We start from the raw sequence: 26,260 nt of genomic DNA, 5'->3' as shown, positions 1-26,260 counted from the left end.
GATTCATATTAAAAAGTGAAAGGCATTAAAAAGTATATATAAAATGTATAATTTTTTTTATATGTAAAATAATTGTAAAAAATATTTGTATATAAAAACAAATTGCATATAATGAAAGAAAAGAAAACAATTTTAAATTTTTCAAATTTTAGAGCTATTGAGACTTTTTATATTATGACATTATTTTCATGAAATTTATGCACATTCATTTTGAAAATAATGTCAAAATGCCCCAAATTTGAATGATCCTTAATGTAGGCCATATTATCTTTAGGCAAAATTCAATTAAATTTTTTTTATTGATTAGGGGTTTAGTATGACCAAGAAAATTTTGTGACAAGTTTCGTGAGAATTAACTTACAGCAGTTATATTCTTTCCATTTTAATCCACTTTGTGAAATTCTAATTCAAATTGCCGAACAATTCTGCATCCTGTTTGCTACCTCGATTCAAATTCAGGAATTGATTCAGAATTCAAAGAGTATTCTACACAACTCTGATAATCCTACCTGTTCACTATGACAAAACCATAGCTTTTTGTTGATGAGATACACAAAAGCTTGCATAATCTAACTGCAGTGGTATAATAGAAGCACTCTTAGAAATTCATCTGCTATGCTAAGTCTCTTTTCCTGCCCACATAGGCACATTTTGGCTAAACTCTTTTGGTATATTTACTGGATTGATTTTACATGTTCAGAAGCCAATTATCGCCAAACTCAAATCACATCTTCTTTACTCCGATAATTGTTCTTTGGACATAATTTGAATTACCCACTTTTCTCCTGTATCTCTATCATTATTATTTCACAGTAGAGTATCAGATTGCCTTGATGTAAAAAAATGCCTACTGAAAATGCTTCCTCTGATAAGGTGTAGGAATTATTTATTTTCTGATTGTAATAGCTTCAGACCTCAAGGGCACCAATTGCACTTGTCTGATACATCTTTAAATCTGTCCATTCATCAAACTGTTCATCCATTAATCTGTTCATCCATTAATCCTGCACTTTAGACCCAAAAGAGAGGATTTTCAGCCTGCCATATCTCAATATCAAGATAAATTGAAAGTGACTAGACATGAAATTGCACAACCACAATGGGGAAGAGTCTCTCTTTCCTTTAATAATAAATTTTTCTTGATGTACTTTGTGGCAGTCCTCTGTGGTTGACAATGACATGTCAATCTTTTCTGATAAGAACTGTTACATCATCACAGTGGCCAGTGCAGGCCCTACACCATTTGGCACTCTAGGCGAGAGCCTCCAGGAACCCCACCCCGCCTGATAAAAATTATTAGAGAGTTATGCGCGCACACACACACACACACACACACACACACACACACACACACACACACACACACACACACACACACACACACACACACACACACACACACACACACAAAAAGAGTACAAATTGATACATAATTAAAAAAAAATCACCAATGGGTATAAACTCAAACAAGCTAAACATTAATAATAACTATGTTGGTAAGATATATGCAACTGCATGTTATGATCATGAATGGGTATCACTATCTATAGAAGTAAACTTAATGTAAAGTGGATGTAAATCATACCAAGTGGTCAAAGATGTATAAAAAAAAGAAATAAAGCAAAGGCGCACTGCCCTAAATATCTATGCATATTATACAGTATGTTTCACAGCTGGGGCATTTTTAGGCTTTCATCGTTACTGGGGAGTCTGGGGCCCATCAAGTACACAATCTAATGTACCATGATGTCTTGGTGCATGCTTATTTTGGAGATTTTCTTTTGTTGCAAAAACAGAATTAAATAATTAAATAATTCATTTCTGGTGATTTTAGGAGCGTAATTTGAACATATTCTTTTGTAGCCTACATATATTGTGTAGCATTAATACAACTGTGGACTAAAAATATATTGACACATTTCTCATTACACAGCACAGGATTAAGTTGACCAAAGTTGCCTTTCTCAAAAGCCTGCTGTGGCAGTATCATGGTACAGTGATGATACAATGTGGTAAAACTGTTGTATTTGAATAATATATATTTCAGCCCTAAAATAAGTAGGTTGTTGGTTTGCTTTTAAGCATGGCTTTCTTGTCATTGGACTACAGTGGACCTTTAAACCAGGGAGCTTATTTTTTAAAATAAACATCTGATGATCAACATTATTTACTGTCAATCATCTCTGGATTGGCTGTTTCAAAAAAGAAATGATACAGAATAATTAACGTTTTTAATCTGCTCTAATGCACCTACTCTCTGAGGTAAAGCATAAGACCAGTCAGTTACCATCAGTTTTTTAAATGGTCCATTTTCCCCAAAATAATTATCCTCAAATGTACCTAATATCAGCACAGTATATCTCAAGACGTGGAGAATCCTCCTTTGCATTTAATAAATGCACTGTTTGGACACAAAATAAATGCAGTGTATTCTCATAGAATATGATTTACCCAGGCCTGTTGAATTTCAGATTGTTCTCATCTGTTCAACAACTGAGTGTTTATGTGATTGCATGTTTAGGTCTAGGATGCAGCTTTGGAGAAGAAATACATTTTTTTATTCATTTAATTTCCTTTGTCTTAAAGTACGGTACAACAGCAAAATTAAAAATCATGAACATTTTTAACATTAAGAAGCGTTAACATTGGAATACGTTGAGATGCTTTGGAGGATGAACCTGAGCTTCGGTCTCCATGTCCCAGTCAAAAGTTTTCAGAAAAGAAGTAGTTTTCCATAATCGACTGCAAATTAGCATTCAGTTGTAGCTGCATTCTGTTGTGGAATGGCCAATTATCACAATACAATCAATCCTTGATGGATAAAATCAAGTCCCTTCCTGCATTTCTTTCATGTTGAATAACACATTATGTCTATAACATATATAACACCTATGTCAAGGAGGAAAATTAGATATATACTGTTACTCATTAATCTGAATTTATTAGATGCTTTTATCGAAAGTGACTAACAAATGAGGAACATAGCAAGCAATTTGTCATATAAAGTTCAACAACATCTGCAGTGTTGTACTGCTAAGTTCTCAAGGTGGCTGGAGTAGTATAGACACTAGCGCAGAAGAAAGAGACAGTTTTTGTTTTGTGCAAGTTCAATAATAAGTGCTCATGGAACAGATGTGTTTTCAGCTGGTTCTTGAATTTTGAGATGGTATCAGCAGATTGTGTGACGGGTGGAAGCTCATTCCACCACAGAGGAACAGAGAAAGTAAATGATCGTGAAATAGACTTTAAGCCTCTTTGTGATGGGACCACTATGTTCCACTCATTCATAGACCACAGAGATCGAGTTGGAGCATAGACCTGTAGAAGTGAATTGAAGTAAGAGTCTGTGGTTCAATTGGTTGTCCTGAAGGCCAGAATCAAAGCCTTGAATTTGATGTGGGCAGCAACAGGGTAGTCAGTGGTGTGAAATCAAGAGTGGGGTGAGATGAGGACTTTTTGACTGATCAAAGACCAGATGCGTTGCTGCGTTCTGGGCCATCTGCAGTGGCTTAATCGTCTTAGCTGGGAGGCCAGCCAACAAAGCATTACAGTAGTCCAGTCTTGAAATGACCAGAGCTCGGACCAGGAGCTGTGCAGCATATTCAAACAGAAAAGGTCTAATTTTCCTGATGTTGTAAATTGCGCATCTGCAAGATGGAATGGTTGATGAGATCTGGGCGATAAAATTAAGCTGGTCATCTACAACCTCTCCCATGTTCCGAGCTGTTCTGTTTGGTGTTAGTGTAGATGAACCAAGATGAATAGTGAGGCTGTGGTCAACAGATGGGTTGGCTGGGAGCCCGAGGTGTTCTGTCTTGGCAAGGTTGAGCTGAAGGTGGCGTTCCTTCATCCAGGCCAAAATGTCAGAGAGACAATTAGAGATATGAGCTGAGAGAGTTGGGTCATCAGGTTGGAATGACAGGTAGATCTTTATGTCATCTTTATAGCTGTGGTAGGAAAAGCCATGAGCCTCAGTGATCGGTTCGAGTGAATGGAGAAGAGGAGGGGTCCAAGCACGGATCCTTGAGGAACACCAGTGGTCAGCTGGTGTGACTTGGACACCTCTTCTCTCCAGGAGACCTTTAAATGAGGAAGGACTCAAACCATCCAAGCGCAGTTCCTGTGATGCCCAGGTCATTTTACATTTACATTTATGCATTTGGCAGACACTTTACGGGGACAATCCCCCCGGAACAACCTGGAGTTAAGTGCCATGCTCAAGTTAAGTGCCTTGCTTAAGGACACAATGGAGGTGGCCATGGGGTTAGAACCTGCGACCTTCTGATTAACACCACCACTCCATTTACAGGTCAGAGAGGGTGGACAGGAGAATCTTGTGGTTCACTATGTCGAAAGCAGCAGACAAGTCAAGGAGGAAGAGTACAGATGATTTGGAGAATTTGACACAGAAAGTTACCATAAGGCCACAGCAACAAAGTAGGTATATTTAGATGCTGATCTTAGTGTCATTAGTGACATAAGTGTCAGGATTGAGATGGATTATCATAAAATTTTCGATTGGGGTAAATCTTGTCCTTTCCTTCTTTCTTTCTTTCTTTCTTTCTTTCTTTCTTTCTTTCTTTCTTTCTTTCTTTCTTTCTTTCTTTCCTTTTACCCTCCCTCCCTTTATTTTTGTTTGTCCTACCCTATTCCTCTTCCCTATTCCTCTTCCTCTCCTGCTGTCAGACGGAAAGATGCATGTTCCCTTCTTCATTCTTTCAATTATTCCTTTCTATTTCCTTCCTTCTTTCCTTCCTTCCTTTCTCCTTCCTTTCTCTTTCACCAACATGAAAAATATGATTCTTTCTTTCTCTTATTCTTTCTTTCTTTCTTTCCTTTTACCCTCCCTCCCTTTATTTTAGTTTGTCCTACCCTATTCTTCTTCCCTCCTTCCTTCCCTTCTTCCTTCTTTCCTTCCTTTCTCCTTCCTTTCTCTTTCACCAACATGAAAAATATGATTCTTTCTTTCTTTCTTTCTTTCTTTCTTTCTTTCTTTCTTTCTTTCTTTCTTTCTTTCAGAGTCTATTCAACTCTGTACCCATTAACGAGAGGTCTTTGGCTTGTAAAAAACAACATCTAATCCTCCCATCATTTCAAATGGTTTTGTTGTTGTGGTGATTGCTGAGATGTCTCTGCTGAGCAGACAGCTGTTTGCCTAATGGCCCTTTCCCATGGTGAATGTTGATGGCTACAGTGCTGCTTTCAGACGGAGAGATGTGTTGTTTATTCATCAAAAATATTATTCGGAGAGTCTCTATCACACTCTGTTTATAGACTGCTTACTGCTTTCATTTTAATTAGATTAGCAATGAATCTATTTAAATAGGTTGTAGTTGTTTGCGATTTTTGGAGATCAAACATAGCACCTGGCTTAGCTCTGTATTTACATTGAAAGCATGCTTGTGAAGTCCATGTTATTATACTGCAGTCCCTGGCAACGATTTTCCTGTGGGTCATTTTATGGCCAGTAACGGTGCAATAGTTCACTATTGCATTATTCCATCATACCACTGACTTTCAAGGCAGCCATTATATTTATTCTTAGCAGTGTTAAAAAAATTTCTAGTTTCAGTTTAGTTAGAGTAGGGTTTATTTGAGTTTTAGTCTTTTATGGATGTCAAAGCTAAAGCGTTCACTGATATGATTTTAATATGCTTTTATGTTGTTACATTTTTCCAGTGGTGGACGAAGTACACATACCATGTACTTGAGTTAAAGTAAAGATACTCAAGGTAAAATATTACTCAAGTAAAAGTAGAAGTGCTGCCTTTAAACATTCACTTGAGTAAAAGTACAAAAGTATTTGCCTTCAAATGTACTTAAGTATCCAAGTACTATGATTTTTTATGGCCATAATGTCCTATTATAATTTGTCACAAGACTCTTGCTTAACTCAGTCTACATGAAGACTAATGTCACTCTTGGCACACCAATCTATTAATAAAAAAACATTAATTAGTCAGATGTATCTATATATATATATTTGAATTGAATAAATTTTTTGTGTGTTTAATTTTGGAGGGAAGGGGACTGTTCCCATAAGGTATAATACATTTACAGTATTTACTGTATATATTTTTCTCGCGTGTCTATGGTCATAATTATTAACATCCTAATGTTATGATACATTCACATAAACCTGCACAACGGCATTAAATATATATATATATATATATATATATATACACACACACACACGCGCGCGCGCGCGCACACACACACATACATACACTCACCTAAAGGATTATTAGGAACACCTGTTCAATTTCTCATTAATGCAATTATCTAATCAACCAATTACATGGCAGTTACTTCAATGCATTTAGGGGTGTGGTCCTGGTCAAGACAATCTCCTAAACTCCAAACTGAATGTCAGAATGGGAAAGAAAGGTGATTTAAGCAATTTTGAGAGTGGCATGGTTGTTGGTGCCAGACGGGCCGGTCTGAGTATTTCACAATCTGCTCAGTTATTGGGATTTTCACGCACAACCATTTCTATGGTTTACAAAGAATGGTGTGAAAATTGAAAAACATCCTGTATGCGACAGTCCTGTGGGCAAAAATGCCTTGTTGATGCTAGAGGTCAGAGGAAAATGGTCCGACTGATTCAAGCTGATAGAAGAGCAACTTTGACTGAAATAACCACTCGTTGCAACCGAGGTATGCGGCAAAGCATTTGTGAATTCACAACACGCACAACCTTGAGGTGGATGGGCTACAACAGCAGAAGACCCCACCGGGTACCACTCATCTCCACTACAAATAGGAAAAAGAGGCTACAATTTGCAAGAGCTCACCAAAATTGGACAGTTGAAGACTGGAAAAATTTTGCCTGGTCTGATGAGTCTCGATTTCTGTTGAGACATTCAGAGGGTAGAGTCAGAATCTGGCGTAAACAGAATGAGAACATGGATCCATCATGCCTTGTTACCACTGTGTAGGCTGCTGGTGGTGGTGTAATGGTGTGGGGGATGTTTTCTTGACACACTTTAGGCCCCTTAGTGCCAATTGGGCATTGTTTAAATGCCACGGCCTACCTGAGCATTGTTTCTGACCATGTCCATCCCTTTATGGCCACCATGTACCCATCCTCTGATGGCTACTTCCAGCAGGATAATGCACCATGTCACGAAGCTCGAATCATTTCAAATTGGTTTCTTGAACATGACAATGAGTTCACTGTACTAAAATGGCCCCCACAGTCACCAGATCTCAACCCAATAGAGCATCTTTGGGATGTGGTGGAACGGGAGCTTTGTGCCCTGGATGTGCATCCCACAAATCTCCATCAACTGCAAGATGCTATCCTATCAATATGGGCCAACATTTCTAAAGAATGCTTTCAGCACCTTGTTGAATCAATGCCACGTAGAATTAAGGCAGTTCTGAAGGCGAAAGGGAGTCAAATACAGTATTAGTATGGTGTTCCTAATAATCCTTTAGGTGAGTGTGTATATATATATATATATATATATATATATATATATTCTATGTTATGGGAGCAGCCAATTTCCCTCCGAAATTAAACACAAAAATGTATTAATGCAGTGTTTCTGCTACTCCCCAGAAAAACACTGCTATTATATGCAAGTCATTTTAGTGTCAACATAATAAGCAATGTACATTATGCGTCAATATTTACCGATAATTGCTGCAATAATAGCTGCTGCTCTCTGCCCCGCTTAAAATCATTGGCAACGCAATTTGTTTGGAACTATTGAGAGCTACACGAATCACGTGACCGCGCGGCAGCGAGATCACTGTTGCAACCGTCTATGTTCGCAACTCTCATATTTAACGGCTCTGGGGTGCGTTTCCCGTACAACGACGTAACTTGCTGCTCCACTACTGTATTATGATGCACTGTTGAAGAAATCAACTTGCTAGTCACGACTGTTTCCCGAAACCGTAATGTCGCAAATTGGTTGTTCAACCACGTTGGTTAATGATGTCACACGTGGTGGAGTAAAAACTACTTTTAATGAATCTGTTTGCGATCGAATTAATGCTAGATGTTTTGCTATAAATTACAGACACGTCATCTGAGTCATCTGCTTTATTTCCAGATTCAATCATAGGCTCGTTCTTACGCACTAGAGCACGTTCACACATGCGCACTCTTCAAAAACGGTGCTTTAAATCTATTGACAAACTAAAAGACATAAAGGACATTTGTATGTCTTCTAAATAAAAGATACTGATTGTACTGAATGTCATCTTGCTTATTTGGCTCAAGATAATAATTTATTAAGCCCACATGTTATAATAACAAGAAACTCTGCTTCTAACCACAGGTCGAGAGCTGTCGTTCCAACCACACAACTCTGCGATGCTGTTTGCGAATGTTCGTTGGAACGAAGGTTTCGGGAAACACGACTCGTTGAACTATGATGATAACGATGGAACTTGCGACCATAGTTGGCTAACGATGCTTTTGGGAAACGCACCCCTGGTTGGTGCTTAGTAGATGCCGCCAAGGCAAGTTCAAAACAAAGCGCACGCGCTGTACTGTGAGTGGTGGCTCGTTTAACCAGTTACGTTTTTATCCACTCATAAATAAAAAGGAACGACTGATTTTGAAAATGTAGTAGAGTAAAAAGATATTTGACTTTGAAATGTAGTGGAGTTAAAGTAAAAGTCTCCCCAAATTTAAATTCTTCAGTAAAGTACAGATACACAAAAAAAGCTACTTAAGTACAGTAACGAATTACATTTACTTCGTTACTGTCCACCACTGCATTTTTCAGGGGAGTCTACTGTTAGTGCTGTCTAGTAGCATTTTCATATTTATTAAAAGTGGATTGTAAATTACTTTTTTCTCCTTAAATGGTAAAATACTCACTGTTTAAAGGTATAGCAACATGACATAAACAATTTGCATGTTAATATGATTTTGGTGTGATACAATTGATTACTAATATTTTCTGTGTAAAGTTATATCCATTTTGACAACATCGTTGCCATGATGACGTAACACCAAAACTCTGTAATCCTGGAAATTTTGTAGTCCACTGAAAAAACCTACGATTTTAACAACTTTACAGCTCAAGTAATACACAAGTTTTAACAGAAGAATGAATATAAATGCTATAATAATTGTAAAAAACTAATGTTTAAAGAAAAGAGACGAGTTCAAATAATTTTTTGTGGTAATCAACATTATGCCACAAATGCCGTCGATTGAGCTTAACGTGTATTAAACCCGGAATATTAATTTAAGCCAAATACAAATTGACAATACAAATTTAATTAAGGTTATTTTTCTTACCCCACTGGTTATTTGACAATTTTTCTTGTTCTACACAAAAATTTAACACATTTTAGTAATGTTGTTTCAAATAAGAAGAAATTGCATCAAATAAATTAAAGGGATAGTTCACCCCAAAATTTTAATTCTCTCATTTACTCCATCCCAGATGTGTATGACTTTCTATCTTCTGCAGAACACAGATATTTAGAAGAATATTTCAGCTCTGTAGGTCCATATAAAGCAAGTGACTGGGTGTCAACATGTTGATGCTCCAAAAAGCACATAAATGCAGCATAAAAGTAACCCACAAGACTCCAGTGTTTAGGTGTGTTCTATTCAGAAGGGATAATCCTTATGCCCTATTCCCTTCAAAGACTTTACCATCCACCGTGTGAGCTTTGGTGTGCTAAAAAGTGTGGGACTAAAAAAAAAAATGGTCATTCAGAACTCACATTTTATCGAAATTTAGGTTAGGAACAATGTTACATCTTGACTATCATGATTGTTTTCCCTTTAAAGTGCCATTCGGAGGGTGATTTATCCAATTTGTAGCACAGGTTTAAAGTGGAGATTGACTGAACAGGAATGAGAATTTATATGAATTTATATGACGAGAGCACTTTAATGTTTGGGTGAACTATTCCTTTAATTTAAGATATTTTCTCTGAAAAAAAATATTTTTATCTTACATATTTTTTTCTCAAGTAAGTTTATCTTGTTCTAAGGATGTCTTTTGATATTCTGAAAGAAAAACAACAGATATATATATATATATATATATATTTTTTTTTTTTTTTTTTGCAGAAATGTTGTTATCTGAGACACATTCAGTGGCCTCTCTTGGAAATTTCTGTGTAGCCATTTTTCCTTGATAACAGTTTTCATCATCATACAGCATATGTGCTTCGTCTAAAATAAACATACTAACACAGAAACCCTCTTATCCAGGTTCCCATGACTCTTTTAGTTTCTACATTGACGAGGCCTCACCAGTTGGACCAGAACAGCCCGAGACAGTGCAGAACTTTGTCTCTGTGTTTGGCACTGTGGCCAAGAAGCTAATGAGGAAATGGTTGGCAACACAGACGATGAACTTCACCAGCCAGCTGGAGGCAGGTATCCGCTTCTTTGATCTCCGCATATCCACCAAACCCAGAGACCCCGACAATGAGCTCTACTTTGCACATGGTCTGTTCAGCGCCACAGTACGTGAAGGCCTGGAGCAGATCAGCACCTTTCTGGCCTCTCATGCTCGTGAAGTGGTGTTCCTGGACTTCAACCACTTCTATGGCGTACAGAACCTCCATCACGAGAAGCTGGTCCAGATGCTGCGAACCATCTTTGGGGATCGACTCTGCCCAGTAGTGTTTGCTCAAGAGGTAAGCCTGAAGTACCTCTGGGAGAAGGAGTATCAGGTGCTGGTCTTCTATCACAGTCCCATGGCTCTGGAGGTTCCTTTCTTGTGGCCGGGTCAGATGATGCCCTCCCCTTGGGCCAACACCACAGATCCTGAGAAGCTTATTCAGTTCCTTCAAGCATCTGTAAATGATCGGAGACGTAAGGGCACCTTTTTTGTGTCCCAGGTGGTTCTCACTCCCAAAGCAAGCACCGTTATGAAGGGTGTCACCAGCGGCCTGAGAGAGACCATCACAGAGAGGTAGGCACCAGAGTTTTTATGGTTTTGAAAATTCCACTAGTTTTAATTTTGTTATATGTTTTGATTTTTAAATTTGATGTTAATCTTAGTTTGTTGTAATTATAGATGCACTGATGTATTAGCTGCCAATATTTATCAGTGAATTATTGACCAAATTAAAACCATAGAAATAAGCATATGAAAAAATGATGGTTTATTTATAATTAAGTAGTAACTCACTTTGCAGAAACTCTGTGAATTTAAATGCAGAACTCTGTGAATTTAAATGCACAATCCAGAAATAATAATAGCCCTAGAGTTAAGTTAATCTTAAGAATTTATACATTTTAATTCTTTCTTGTTCTCACTTTAATGCAGAAAATACGGCATAAACAGATGTGACAGTTGTAAAAGCAACACTTACCTATAGGTTACATGATGAGGGAAACTAGGGCTGGGCGATATGACAATATATATCATGGCGATGATATAAAGTGTCAATCGATAGAGATTTTGCTATATTGTGTATATCGCAATATGTAAATATCTATGTGCGCAGCGTGGGCTTATCGGTTGGCAGGGCTTCATGTGAGACTGAGAGAATTTAAGAAATATAGACAGGGTTTGGTGATTCATAAGTGTGTAATAAGCTATCATGTGACACATGCATCTGTATTTCATGTGAGTGTCGTGTGAAATGCGCTTAAGTCCAGCAGGCTTCCCGATATGGTTAGAGTGGGATCATTTGCACTTCTCAATCACTTTTGACTCAAGAAAACCCCAAAAACACATCTCCACAGGATGGGATGACTCCAAAAGAAGTCAAGAAAATGAAGAGGAGATGGTTATTAAAACAGGTGTGACATCTGTGGTGTAGGTTCACAAAAGCTAACACAGAGCAGAAACATTTTATCTCAAAATGTCACATGACAGTTTGGCCTCGGGCGATTACAAAACTTTTAAATGCTGTGGGCTGCGTCCTAATCCTAAGGTAGCTGCCTTGATGCCTTGCTAGACCTTTCAGTCAATTACTTAACAGACAGTGTTTGCATGTGAAGGTACATCCAGAAACTGGTTTTGGAAAGGCTTCTGAGGCAGCACTACGTCTCATCATTGCTAGGATACCAGCATTCATTCAGTCCAACTGAACCACAAAGGTCTAATAATCTAGAACAAAATCAAGAGAGTTTTGATGATAACCAAGTGTATATTTACATGATAAATTAATAATGTTTAGCTAGAAACGGAGTCAAAGAAAAAAAACACTTACATTTATAGACAAACTGGCCGCCAGCTGGCATTTTCTTTCTTCAGTTCAACTGCTGTGGAAACTCGCACACAAGATTGCGGAATTTCATAGGCAGCGAAGGATACAACTATGCGGCATTCAAAAATTGATCAGATGAAGGTATCTCAGTAGACAGGATTTGATGCACACATTAGATTCAGACATGCCTTGTTCCCTTCCTAACTCCGTATTCAGCCACCGATGGCAGCATATTCTAGTTTTCGGATGTAGCCATAGTCTACATTCAGTGCTTCAGTCAGCGCTGTGTGAGCAAGCGGTGCCCACTAGTGGTCTGGATACCATTATAAATGATACATTATTACACTATAATCCAGAATTTAAATAGGTTTTTTTGCTTTGGTTAAAACTTTTTATTTTTCCATGTTGTGGTTGACGGTTACGTGTAATTGCCCAACAAATGCATAGTATGTTCTATCATATACAGTACAACATGTAAAATGTTGTACTGTTCTGTTGAGTTCTGTTGTTTTGAACTGCAAAAACAGAAGTGCAAACATTTTTTAGATATACAAAATAACCTTTTTTCATATCAATAATCATGTTATCATATTTAGTTTTTCTTTTTTTTAATAATTTTATCTTCTATTTATCTTTCATCGTGCCTCTCTTTGAAAGGCATCTAGTTTGTATGAGAGATCCAATCCTTGTTCAACTGAATGATGAATTATTTAATGAATGGTTTATTGTGAGAACAGTAAAAAAAAAAAGAAAAAGCTTTTGTACCTATTTGTATATTTTTAAAGCATAATTCCAGCGATCTGCTTGCAAAATAATGTAAGTGGCAAAATATCGGTATCGGTCAATAGTTTTTGTTAAAATTGAAATCTGCCAAAAGATTCCTAGTTTTAATTGTTAAAAAAGTTTATTTTTAGTTAGTTTCACCAAAGAGCAATTTGTAGTCCTAAAGCCTGGAAGAGAATAAGCATTTTTTTTTTTTTTTTTTAGAACAGCAGTTTTGGAATTCAGTAAAATATGAAAGTTTGATTAAATTCAAAACACTGCCCCAAGTGGCTAAATCTGTAAGTTTTGGCACATGTGAGCTCTATTTTCCGGGTGAAATTTCCACAGAATGATGCCATAAGCAAGTTGTTTTTAAAACAAAAGCTTGAGTTCCATGACACTTTAAACTATTTTTATATTTTTACATGTCAATTAGAAGCCACTTCTTGTCTAATTGGTTGATTATTTTTGACAGAATACAGAATAACTACTCTCAGGCTTGAGAGTTTAATTAAATTAGTCTTTCCAACATTGATTGAAAACACGCAATTTTGAGATTTAGTTCATATTTATAGTTTCAGTTTAGTGCTTACTATTTAACAAATTGTCTCATTTTTGCAAAGTTTTTGTTTTTATTTGAGTTTACATCTTTGTATTAGTTTTGGACGGTAGCCTACAGCCAGGGTTGGGAGGGTTACTTTTGAAATGTATTACACTACAGATTACAGAATACATGCTGTAAAATGTCATTTGTAACATTCCGTTAGATTACTCAAGGTCAGTAATGCATTCTAAATACTTTCAATTACTTCTTCAGCACAGGTAGATTTTTTTTCACTTGTTTTGACTTTAGTGCATGTAAAATGGCTAGAAATTTTAGCTTAGCATAAAGCTGACAATTTACACAAGGTTTATTTCTATTTCTTGTGCTCCAAACTTAATTCAAACTTACTTCTCTGTCTGCATGTATGAATGTAACACATCATAAGAAAGTGTTTCACCGCTGTTAAAATGCACTTTGGATCGCATAATTTATGTGGATAAATGTTTTCCATCTGAAAGGACTAAATATTAAATGAAACAAATGACAATAAAATGCAAAGTAATCTCTTCAGTAATCAAAATACTTTTTGAATGTAACTGTATTCTAAATACCAATGATTTAAATTGTAACTGTAGTGGAATACAGTTAATTTAATTTTGTATTTTAAATATGTAGTCCCGTTAAATGTATTTCATTACTCCCCAAACCTGGCTATAGCACATTGCTCTCCATTATTATTACAAAATCAACAAAGGGAACATGTTGAATCATTAGATCTCTCTCTGTTATCCTCTTATTGGGAAAACAGCACCAGGCAGATATTTTACAGTCCCAATTTAATCTCATTATATTTATTAGCCATTGCTCAATGGTCTCTTGTGTTTAACTGATCAGAATTTGTCAAGCTTGGATAGAAACATGAAACTCTTGGCAGAAAGCTGATTTTAAAATGGCTCTGCATGACAAAACCACATATTCACTCCATTTGTTCTAGAGTGAACCAATATTCTGCTCATTCAAATGACCGAGAGGGTATCTCTCCACTTCCTGTATGGAATACTTTGGCATCTGCATCTGTCAGTAGATGATCTACTGTTGTTGTTTTTTGCCTGTCACATGCATGATGTATATTTTGCCATTGTCCATACAGTTAAGCCTGGCCATATGCATCATAACTTGTGATATGTTCATGTTATATACAAATATGTTTCTGAAGCCCCCTTTGTATTTGGAATTGAGCAGCACATTAATTCTGCTTAGTATAACTGGAACATTCGCTAAAGGGCAGAGCTGACACCAGTGTTAGTCACCGTGGTCGCTGGAAGGCTTGTACAGAAGTCTCAGCATGTACGACACCACAAGCATCAATTCTCTTTGTTTATTTTTGTCTCACTTGATTTTGTTGCTGTTATTGGCAGGGCTGTGTACAGATATTTTGAGGGGCATTGAATCAAACTGAGAAAAATGGCACCCTCCAAATATTTTCACCCCTTAACAGTGACAGCTAATGATTTACAAACTTTTTGAAGTAATTTTTTTGATAATTAGGCTGTATACTACTACCATTATTGTACTGGGGTGGGGGTAATATTTTGATCTGACGTTTCTTCCCACATTTCATCCCACTGGGCAGCGGAGCAAGGCAAAACAGTGCCACTCTAGGTAAATGTAGCGGAACAGGTTCTGACTTGTCACTGACTGGATTTGTTTTTTTCCTTTTGGAATCAGAGGTGCCAGAACACCGTGCCGAGGTGCCAGAAAACCTTTCCGCACTGTACAGCCCCAGTTTAACCCCTGGTTTTACTTAAAATATGCTTTACTTTCAAACACAAAGTTATAAATCCTACTTCCTCCTATGGCAAATGATTCTGTGAAAAATAAACTATACTATAAATGTAACGGGAGCCAGCAGGTACATGATAGCTGCGTGGTATGTGTAAACCTCCTTCCCCTGTAGCCTTTAGCCTCTTCGTTAGCACGCCGGTATGTTTAAACCTCACTCCCCTGTCCTCAAAAGGTGTACCAGCGATTGATGGTAGGTGTTGTAGCCTTTAGCCTCCTCGGATTGGGTCCAGTAGGATATGTTACAGTGGTGCCGTGACCCGGATGGGTGTGAGTTTTAGGAGGGTGAGTGTAACAGGAGCCAGTTGGTACGTGATAGCTTTTGCAATATGTGTAAACCTCACTCACCTTGCCTCAAGAGGTTCACTAGCAACTGACGCTAGGGCTGTAACCTTTTGCCTCCTAGTTAGTGCCCGCCTCCCATGTCGAAGACGCCGGTTCGAATCCTGCTTGGAGCGGGTCGAGTAGGACCGGTTACATAGACGCATTGTGAAAGATACTTTCCTAAATATTTTCACCTGATTTGATACACCTGATAGCTTACAGAGGCTTTGAATTCAGCTTTGTAAAGAAACTCACATTAGCAGTCTCCCTCCGCTCTGTCTCTTTGAGTCTCAATCTTCTTTTTGTGAAGGCATGGTACAATAAACAGTGTGGAACTCATAATGTGAACATATGCAATATGCACAGCATAATGTGATGCCTGATATGCAGGCCTGGTGTTATTTAACAGTATGCAGTTAAATTCTATTGTTACTTAATTGATATTATCACTGACATTATAGAAGACAGCTTGCTTCATTCAGTTCAGTAACAGTTCAATGGCTCATTTTATTTTTTATTATTTATATTATGATTTTATTATTTAGCTCAGGGAGCTACCGACCCAGGGAGTGAGACGTCCACCACGGAGCTGGTATCCAGGCCACGCCATGCCCTGGTGGAGGGCAGGGAGGAAAATCTTTTGTTTCCTTGTCTTTTTTGTTTGCCGCACCCTGAATGGGCTGTGGTACCCAAATTGTCCAAAAAAGACCTCCTTTGGTCACATAATCGGTGTTCATGACTGCAGTTGTCACGGTGACCAGACACCAAGCACTCGCTGCCAAGGCCCTCCCTGTGAGGCCCCACCTCCAGGTACGTCAAATGCGATCGTCCCTTTAGTGCCCCTCGCCTGGAGCTTGGACGCATGACAAGCGCTTTCCAACCAGTCACAATGGCTAGCCAGGACCATCCGACATGGCAACGCGATTCAGTTCGCCAGGCTCCTGCCCCGGTTCAGCAGTGTCCACTTCAATTCAGTGCAGAGCGAGAACGCCACAACCCTGCGTGCGGAGATTTCGACCCTGCTTCGCAAGGGAGTGATAGAGCCTGTCCCTCCAGCCGAGATGGTGGAAGGGTTCTACAGCCCTTAATTCAGCATACCAAAGAAAGGCTGTGGGTTGCGGCCAATCTTGGACCTGCAAGTTCTGAACTGGGCCTTATACAGACTCCAGTTCATGCTAACGCAGAAACTCATTTTGACGTGTGTGCGGCATCAAGATTGGTTCGCGGTAGACCTGATGGATGCATGCTTTCACATCTCGTCATCGACACAGACCCTTTCTATGATCTGCTTTTGACGGCCGGGCGTATCAGTACAAGGTCCTCCCCTTCGGCCACTCCCTGTACCTCGCGTCTTCACGAAAGTCACAGAGGCAGCTCTTGCCACTTTAAAGGAAGTGGGCATCCTTATACTCAACTACCTGGTTGACTGGATGATTCTAGCACACTCTCAAAAGTTGCTGTGCACAAGGACCTGGTGCTCAGGCACCTCAGCCGTCTAGGGCTTCGTGTCAACTGGGAAAAGAGCAAGCTCTCGGCAGATTAGAGCATCTCTTTTCTTGGCATGGAGTAAGACCCTGCCTTAATGATAGCATGCCTCACAAGCGAGCACATACAGTTGATGCTGAACTGCTGGATGACAGCGGTTCCACTGAAACACTTTCAGAGGCTCCTGGGGCATATGGCTTCATCGGCGGTGGTCATGCCACTCTGGTTGATGAATATGAGACCGCTTGAGCACTGGATTCAGACTCGAGTCCCGAGATGGGCATGGCACTGTGGCACACATCGTGTAGCCATCACGCTGCTCTGCCGCCACTTATTCAGCCCTTGGACAGACCTCATGTTTTTGCGGGCAGGAGATCAGCAGGTGTCCAGATGCATCGTGGTCACCACAGATGCCTCCAAGTTGGGCTGTCCCGTCATGTGCAACGGGCACACAGCTGCTGGTTCCTGGACAGGACTGCGACTGAGTTGGCACATCAACTGTATATAGTTGCTGACTGTACTGCTTGCCCTATGAAGGCTATTGCCATTGATCCGGGGCAAGCATGTGTTGGTCCGTTCAGACAACACAGCGACAGTAATGTACATAAATCACCAAGGCAGCGTACGCTCTCCTCTCATGGCGCAACTTTCCACCATCTCCTCCTTTGGAGTCAGCGGTGGCTGAGGTCGCTGTGGGCCACTCACATCCCGGGCAGCCTCAACGCTACAGCAGACATGCTGTCAAGGCAGACGATGCTCAGCGTAGAGACTCCACCCCCAGGTGGTCCAGCTGATTTGGAGTTGATTCGGCAAAACACATGTAGATCTGTTCGCTTCACAGGAATCCTCCCACTGCCCACTGTACAGTTGCGCTGGCACACAGCTGGCCCCGGGAGCTGAGCAAATATGCATTCCCCCAGTGAGCCTACTTGCACAGACCCATATTGGCCCCATATTGGCCCACCCAGACTTGGTTCTCGGACCACACGATCCTCATGACAGCACCTCCCTGGCAGATTCCCGTGAGGAAGGACCTTCTTTTTCAGGGATGGGACACAATCTGGCACTGGCGCCCAGACCTCTGGAACCTCCACATCTGGCCTTTGGACAGGACGTGGAAGACCTAAGTGGCCTACCACCAGCAGTGGTAGATACGATCTCTCAGGCCAGAGCTCCCACTATGAGGCAGCTTTATGGCCTGATGTGGCACTTGTTCACGAATTGATGTTCTTCCCGAGCCGAAGACCCCTAGAGATGCACAGTCGGGTCAGTACTTTCCTTATATTTCCCTTGTTTATGTAGCCGCTATAGTGGATTACCATGACGCAGGGGGCGGTAAGTCCCTAGGGAAGCATGACATGATCATCAGGTTCTTTAGAGGTGCCCGGAGGCTGAATCCTCCCAGGCCACACCTCTTCCCCTCATGGGATCTCTGCATTACTCCTGGGCCTTCAGGGAGCCCCCTTTGAGCAGCTAGAGTCATTCGAGCTGAAAGCCCTCTCCTTGAAGACAGCCTTCCTGATTGCGCTCACCTCCATCAAGAGGGTTGTGGACCTTCAAGCTTTTTCTGTCAGCGACACTTGCCTGGAGTTCGGTCCGGCAGATTCTCACATGATCCTGAGACCCCGGCCCGGCTATGCACCAAGGTTCCCACGATTCCCTTCTGGGATCATGTGATGACCCCGGGATGAGGCAGACCCAACCCTGTCGTTGCTGTGTCCAGTGCGTGCTGTGCACACCTACTTGGATCGCACGCAGAGCTTTAGACACTCTGAGCAGCTCTTTGTATGCCTCGGCGGACAGCAGAAAGGGAAAGCTGTCTCCAAACAGAGGCTTGGCCACTGGATTGTGGATTCCATCGCTCTGGCATACCAAGCCCAGGCCGTGCCCTCCCCTTTGGGAATACAAGCACACTCTACTAGGAGTGTGGCAATGTCCGTTGAGCTGGTTTCATCCTGTGTTTTGTCAGGTAGAGTTTGGTAATATGGAACAACAGGCCGGGTGTATCACTTGTATATATATAGTGTATAGGCATATAGTGCCCTTTCCCCTCCCCTGAGGTGAATGCATGTGCTTTTCCCCCGAGTAGAGTTCACAAAGTCTTGGATCCTAGATGTCCTACCTCTCTAGCCCTGTGGCTCCAAATCGGTGGAGAAGTTCGCAGCTAGACCACTACGGGTACTAATATGCCCTGTACTGGCATAGGTGCTCCACAGGTACCGATTACTCAGGTAACCCCCTGTGATGTATTTTCCGCGGTGTGGTCTTCCATTGGCAGACCTGCCTCTCCCTTGGGCAGAGCCCTCTCTGCCCCTGGCCCGCATGTATGTAGAGCTCCTCCCCTTCGAGGCAGGACCTACCACCGCGCCCCTTCCATGTGCTGCTGGTGAGCCCATGTGTCGTATTGCTACATGTTTACCTCCCCTTTAGGGCAGGATGAGGGTGGGAGTCAGCCACATTCCTCCCTCGTTCGCTCAGGCTGGGGAGCCCCCTGCATGACGTACACCTCCCCCTTCCCTCTTTCCCTGGGGAGGGGCGTGCCTTCTGCCCCATCCACCAGTAGATCATCCCCATCTACCTGCATGAGGGAGGGGACAAGGGGAGGGAAACAAAAAAAAAATTGGCTCCTACACACCGTAAAGGTGATCATGTCAAATTAACAAAACATTTTAAAAAAGAGAGGGAAAGGCCAACATGGAGCCAGGTTCCTTTGTCCTCTGGCTGATGGCCACAACTGCGCCTTTGGGGCGGATGGCAGCACAGAGAACTCCACTACGGCGCATCCCTCCTCCCGCACACACCTGCTCAATTGAATATGTAAGACTAATGCTGTAAATTGTGAACACACAAAATGCTGCATCAATGTATGTCCTAATTTGCAGGTTTACATCTGCATTTTCCTAATTTTCCTAAATAAATCCTAATCTGCATTTTACTGTCATTTTCAGCGACAGATTATGTGAAAAAAACAACATGTTTTTATGTTGTTATAATTTTTTTTTAATTACATTACATCTCCACTTTATACAGAGCACCCCCACTATTTTCTGAAGTTCTTAGTGATTTTGATCTGGAATGGGGCCTGCCTATTTGCAAGGAAAATGTGCATGTTGGTTGTAAGTTTGATCAGCCATTTAATAAAGATCTAAACCAATGTAAGTTTGGTACAATGTGCTGTAAATTTTAGTATTTATTGCACTGATGGCAGATTAATTATAGATGAGAGTTGGGATGGGGGTACAGAGAGTAAAATGGTAGGGGATCAGCCAGTGCATTGCAATTTGACAGTTGCGGTGTCTTATGAGCTGATAAAGCCTGCTAACCATTGCATCATTCTCAGAGTAAGCAGCAGAGCATGAGATGACTCCCCCGAGTCATAGGGTGTGTCTTAATCTGCTCCCTGGTTCAGTAATAAATTCACTGCCCAGGGAGTCAGCCATTTCTAGGGCTGCTGCTTTGTCAAAATTGTTAGAGTGCACTGAAACATTCACTCAAATTCCCAGAATACACAATAAAAACTATATTCACTTTCAGGAAATGTTGTCATGTCTTTGTAAGTCTTTCAAGTTGTCAGAAATCAAGTGCTAGTTTAAGTGTAACGAATGGAGGCAGCGAAGGCAGACGAGGAGAGTGGATCTAAATGCAGCTTACTTTATTAAACAAACAAACAAATAAACACAAAGGAAAAAACCCACAATGGGAAAACAGGAAACTTAAACACGATGAAAATCACACTGAGAACTCGGGCAGGGAACACATACCAGGCCTAACAACATTCAACGATTGACCGAGGGGAGTGAAAACAACCGGGTTAAAATACATGGACATGGGAAAACGGGAACCAATGAACAAACAGAACTCAAACAAGATGACAGGGCAATAAACAGAAACCAATGGCAAACTAACGAGGGCAGGTGAAAACAATGAACAGAGAACACGAGAGCTAACAAGGAGACTATGGAGCTACAAAAGTGACAAAAATGACAAACAAAGGGCAACAGTGAGACAAGACAAAGTATACATAACATTAAGTGCATTAAGACAAAGCCTATTTTTTTTCTATTTAAAATGGATTCTAATTGTAATTTTCTTTCATCCCTTTAGGGCACAAAAGGGAAACAATCTTGCAAATTTTCAAGGGATAGTTCACTCAAAAAATTTTAATTCTATGTACTCACCTATGTTGCTCCAAACCCATATGATTATTTTCTTTAAGTCTTCACAGGGTTTGACTCTGATCGGTCAAGCTCAAAAATGGAAAAAAACAAACAAACAAACAGTAAATGTAGTCACAGAATGCACAGAACAAGTTGCTATTCACTCAAACCAAATCATGTTAATAAAGTAACGCACTTAAATCAAATAAGGTAGCTACATTGATAACATCAAACCTCATTGATTCTCATCACGTCTTGACGTCATGTTGCACATTTGGTTACAAGACTAAGAGAACCTATGAGGTTTGATTTACTCGGGTACTAATATAGAATGTTTTGTGACTTGTGTTGTTATAATTCTTTAATGTCTGAATTCCATTATGTATGCACTGTACATCATCTGTTTTACTTAATGTTGTTGATAAATACAAGCAATAATTTATAGTGCGACCTCACATGACCTGTCACAGGTAATATAGTCATTAGTGTCCCATTTTTTATTCATAGGGAACTAGACCAGACTACCTTAAATTCGGCAGTAGGTCGATAGTACTGCTTTTGAAATTGGTCTGTGCTTACAGATATTTTAGTCACTGCTCCCAGTGGCCAAAGCTGGAAATGTTGTTAAACATATGGGCACATGTGAGCTCCAGTTTCAAATTAAATGTCCACAGAGTGGTGCCAAAAATTTGTTGTAAAGCGAGTTGTTTTTTATTGTAAATTATGTAAAACAGATATGTGCATATATTATTAACTATATGCCCTAACCCACACCCCAGCCCTAAACCTAACCTTTAGTGGAGTAAAAATGTAATCTTAGAGGAAAAAATCGACATCCAAATCACACTCACCATTGTTTATGTGAGCATGATTACTTCCTGGTTTCCATGGGACCAGAACCCACATCTCTGATGTTGCTCACACAATGTGCTATCAGTCACACCAGGGAAATGTAAACACATTTGAATTGATGCAAAATGTCTGATGGGAGATGATGTTTGCATAGCATTAATTCTGCAGAACTGGTTGATGTCAGGGTACTGGTATACTCGGTAGCAACATGTCATCTTCACATGTGATCATGTTGACTAGAGAGTGGAATGAGACACAGCTGCAGTTTTGCCCTCACAGAGGTTAGTCTCTGTCTTCTGAAGTGACAAGGTGGAGCACCAACAATCTCCTAGACATTCAGTATGGCAACAAAACCCGTTCAATTGAATCAGTCTATATGTGTGTCCTCTCAGGGCCCTTCCTAGCATGATGCAGTGGATCCGCTCACAGCGACCTGGCGAAAGTGGCGTTAACATCATCACGGTTGACTTTGTGGAGCTGGGGGAATTTATCAGTGCTGTTATCACCCTCAACTACTACCTGGATGATGAGGAAGAGAATGCCACCTGAACCTCCAAATATCCCAAGTCACTTGTGCGCAACTACACATGCTCCCTTTCTCTTAATTTTTTATATATTCTTATTGATTCTTATTTCTTATTTTTTTTTTTCAGATCATAGATCTCTGTTCATATCTGACATTTTTAGGGCTAATAAAAACTGTATAAGGTTAAGAGATATGAGTAGAGAGCAGACTTGGTCAGGTGGAGTTATTTCAGGTATTGTCTGAGAACAAGGCCAAATCAGACAGATGGAGATTTCATTTTTTCTGGGCAAAAAGTGCCTAGCATTTTCTCATGTTTCTCTGCTTCCCATCTGTTGTATTCTATTGATTCAAATGTGCAAAAGTTTCTAAATTCCGCTACTGATCAAAGTACCAATAACATTAACTAATTTCATGGGGAATAAATATTGTTTGTACAGTGAATGTGATGCTGACTCAATAGTAGGTCTATTTCTAGTGGTATTAGTAACTTGTATGATTGTCAAGTTGTAAATACTTGTAAACCTGTTGAATTGTAACTTTGCTTACTATTTGTCATTCTCAAACCTACTTGTTGAGGTTTCCTTCAGGGCCTCAGTCTGGTTTTACAATGTTGAAGATGTGAACTACTAGATGTTTGTAATTACAACCCAAAATTGCCATTATCAACACTAATAAGTGATGCTTTGCATCTACATTTTATAGTCGTCCTTTAGTTTTTCCATGATTCTCCAAGAGATTATTTTATATCCTTGATGAAAAAACAAACAGTATTCATTGCATTTGCACTGCTGTGACTATGTACTGTTAAAGAGTGGCCATTGAAGTTTGCTGGCCAGTTAAATCCAAACATATAGTGCAGAAAAATCAGTATATGTGCCAGTGGGGTAATAATGAGCTATACAATCTAGCACTTAATAGTGTATGACTTGCATAAACAAACAAACAAACAAACAAACAAACAAACAAACAAACAAACAAACAAACAAAGGATATAACTTAATGGGTGTGAACAGACTAATTATGATGCCATTTTCTGATTAGCTACAGTAATTGGATAAATGGCCATGCTAATGTTTTAATCACCCAGTTGCCAAATAATTTAATTTGATCAGTATATTCATTTTTTTGAACAATGTGACTGATTCTTCCTCACTGCTGCTGTCTCCCTTTGTCTTTTATTTTAGGAATTGTTTGTAATAATAGGCTAAATCAATAAGATATTATGTGGAATTGTGCTCAAGACAGCATGGGCACTGGAAAATCCACTCTCAACATTTTGGGTCAAAAAGTTTTCAACCTAATTTATTCATTCAAGTGTTGGAATCAAGTTGATTAATATGACAATCCCACTTTCAGCCTTGAGTATGAACTTCAGTATAAATGCATTAATCATGCCTTTGTTCTGTATGAAATTGCATGTAGTTGTCAAGGTTGATAAATTGTATGTAAACTTTCTAAGTTAAATGTTCTAATCCAACATTTCTGACAAATCTGGTGTACAATAAATGTAAATACTGCATATACACCACATAGTTACTTTGTTTATACAGATTTGGCAGTGACCTGCGATCAACTGTTTATATCTCTCTAAATTGCATCATTCCCCATTCATGTCCAAATTGTTTAGCTTAAAAAAAATCTGTTATTTACTTACCCTCATGTTGTTCCAAACCTATATGAACATGAAAGGTGTGGAGCGGAGGGGGGCGGGGCCGGGTCGGAATATCGCGCGCCCGGTCCCCAATCGGCCTGATGAGGCGCGAGGGATAAAGGCGGCCAGTGACGATTGTTCGAGAGAGAGAGAATTACGGGCATGTCCGTCATGTGTGTTTGTTTATGTGTTTTTGAGTTTAAGTTTCTCATTAAAATACAATATATGTTGACAAGCCGGTTCTCGCCTCCTCCTTGCCCATCCTTTAACTGTTTTACAAAAGGATATATAAGAATGCTGTAATTGCAGGTTTCCATATAATAGCATTTGATAGTGACTCACTTTCAAATCAAATCTAATCCTTGATCAACGCGTGTATGCTGTACTGTATGTTATTTTACCAAATTAGGTCTGATGTTATAGACATGTTGCCATATTTGATTTAGGCTCTGTATACTTGAGTTAATTAATAATTTAATTTGAGAGTGAATAACAATGTAAATTTCAGTTTGCTTATCATACATTGAGATCATAAACTTTTAGAAGCCTAAGAATATGAGTCACAAGTGGCATGGACTGCTTTTATGACACATTTGGGAGATTTTCTAGCTTTAAAGTGAGTTGCTATCAACAGCTATTGCATGGAAATCAGCTCTGGCAACATTCTGTAAAGGGGTCGTGACATTACTTTTTTATTATTTGAATGTTTCTTAAGGTTCACTTATGAACAAAAAAATACACAAAACATATGTTTTGCACAAAAAATATATTTGTAAAACACAATAATTTTCCACCCTCATTCTGACCCTCATTCAGACACTCCGGTTTTGTTGCTGAATCTCTTTTAAGACTTGACAGTAAACGCCCACTGTTAGGATTGGCCCTCTGCTCTTGACTGACCCGCTCTCTTCTTGCCATCTCGCTGCTCACTTCTACTGGGCAGGCTACAAAAGTGATAAGATTGGTAAATTAGATGTTCAATTGATGTGTTGTTGTGGAGGCGGGCACATGCCAAATTTCTACCACAGTGTGACATAACACTGTTGAGGAAGTATAGAATGAATAGATTTGGCAGCTTGCTTTCAACAAATGCTCTTTTTGCTGTGATGGGACATTTTTGAGTTCTGAGGATGTTTTTATAATACAACGAACAATGAAATTTGATTCTTCAAATTCTTCATTACCCCTTATGTATCCTGTTGTGTGTTTGGAACAACCTGAGCATGAATAAATAGTGGCAGATCCATAAATAGTGGCAATCCCTATAAGGATTGGGTTTGCAATCATAACCACTGATGTTAAATAAAATGAGCTGAATTATTTGCTCTAGGTCTTATATGATATCCTCCATCAAATTAGCCATGGATGTTGTGTTCTATTGAAATGCTGATGAGAAGCTAATTTGAATATTTAATGTTAGAAAAAGTAACATTTGCAGAGATCTGCAGTTTGCCAATTCTATCTCTCTGTGACGCAAAGAGCAGAGTCCGTGGCCTCATTATATGTTTTCTCAATTACAGCTATTCATTGCTGGCAGAGGTCTGCTTGGCTTGTTTTGACAATGGTACTATGCAGCTGTGAAAAATCTCTGTCACTTATTCCAAGCACTATGTGAATTCTAGTCTGATTGTGAGCCTATTAGTTGAAGCTGTTAGTCTTTGTATTTGATTTTTAAACTGCTGTGAAGGAGTGTCTGTTTTTTCAGCTGTTTTTACACAAAGTATAAAACCCCTATAACTCTTATTTGTTATTCTCCACCATATAAAATATAGTTTCTGTTTTATATTCATATTAAATGACTGACCATTTAAATAGAGGTTAAACAAAGAGGTGTATCTGCAGATGTTTCCATGCTGAATAAAGCTGATGTATATGATTTAAACATTTTGCAAACTTAACCACATGGCCCTTTTCAAAAACCCTGCCCTCCAGCGACATGGCAGCAAACCCGATGTAAGCGAACC

The 26,260-nt window shown here is 39.6% G+C and overlaps 1 protein-coding gene across 1 annotated transcript in view; it reads left to right on the top strand.

The window, feature by feature from the left end:
- The window catches only part of LOC127620604 (PI-PLC X domain-containing protein 3), a 33,776-nt gene extending 9,253 nt beyond the window's left edge, over positions 1-24,523 (top strand). Inside the window, exons 2-3 of the mRNA XM_052093771.1 lie at positions 10,199-10,907; positions 22,512-24,523. Coding sequence (XP_051949731.1) covers positions 10,199-10,907; positions 22,512-22,668 — 866 coding nt within the window. The 3' untranslated portion in view covers positions 22,669-24,523. The remainder of the gene's footprint in view (positions 1-10,198; positions 10,908-22,511) is intronic.
- Positions 24,524-26,260: the final 1,737 nt, after the last annotated feature.

Source organism: Xyrauchen texanus, chromosome 27 (genome assembly GCF_025860055.1).
Source record: "Xyrauchen texanus isolate HMW12.3.18 chromosome 27, RBS_HiC_50CHRs, whole genome shotgun sequence".
In the NCBI taxonomy this organism is placed as follows: Eukaryota; Metazoa; Chordata; class Actinopteri; order Cypriniformes; family Catostomidae; genus Xyrauchen; species Xyrauchen texanus.
The sequence above is the reverse complement of the archived record's forward strand: the minus strand, read 5'-3'. Positions and strand labels throughout refer to the sequence as shown.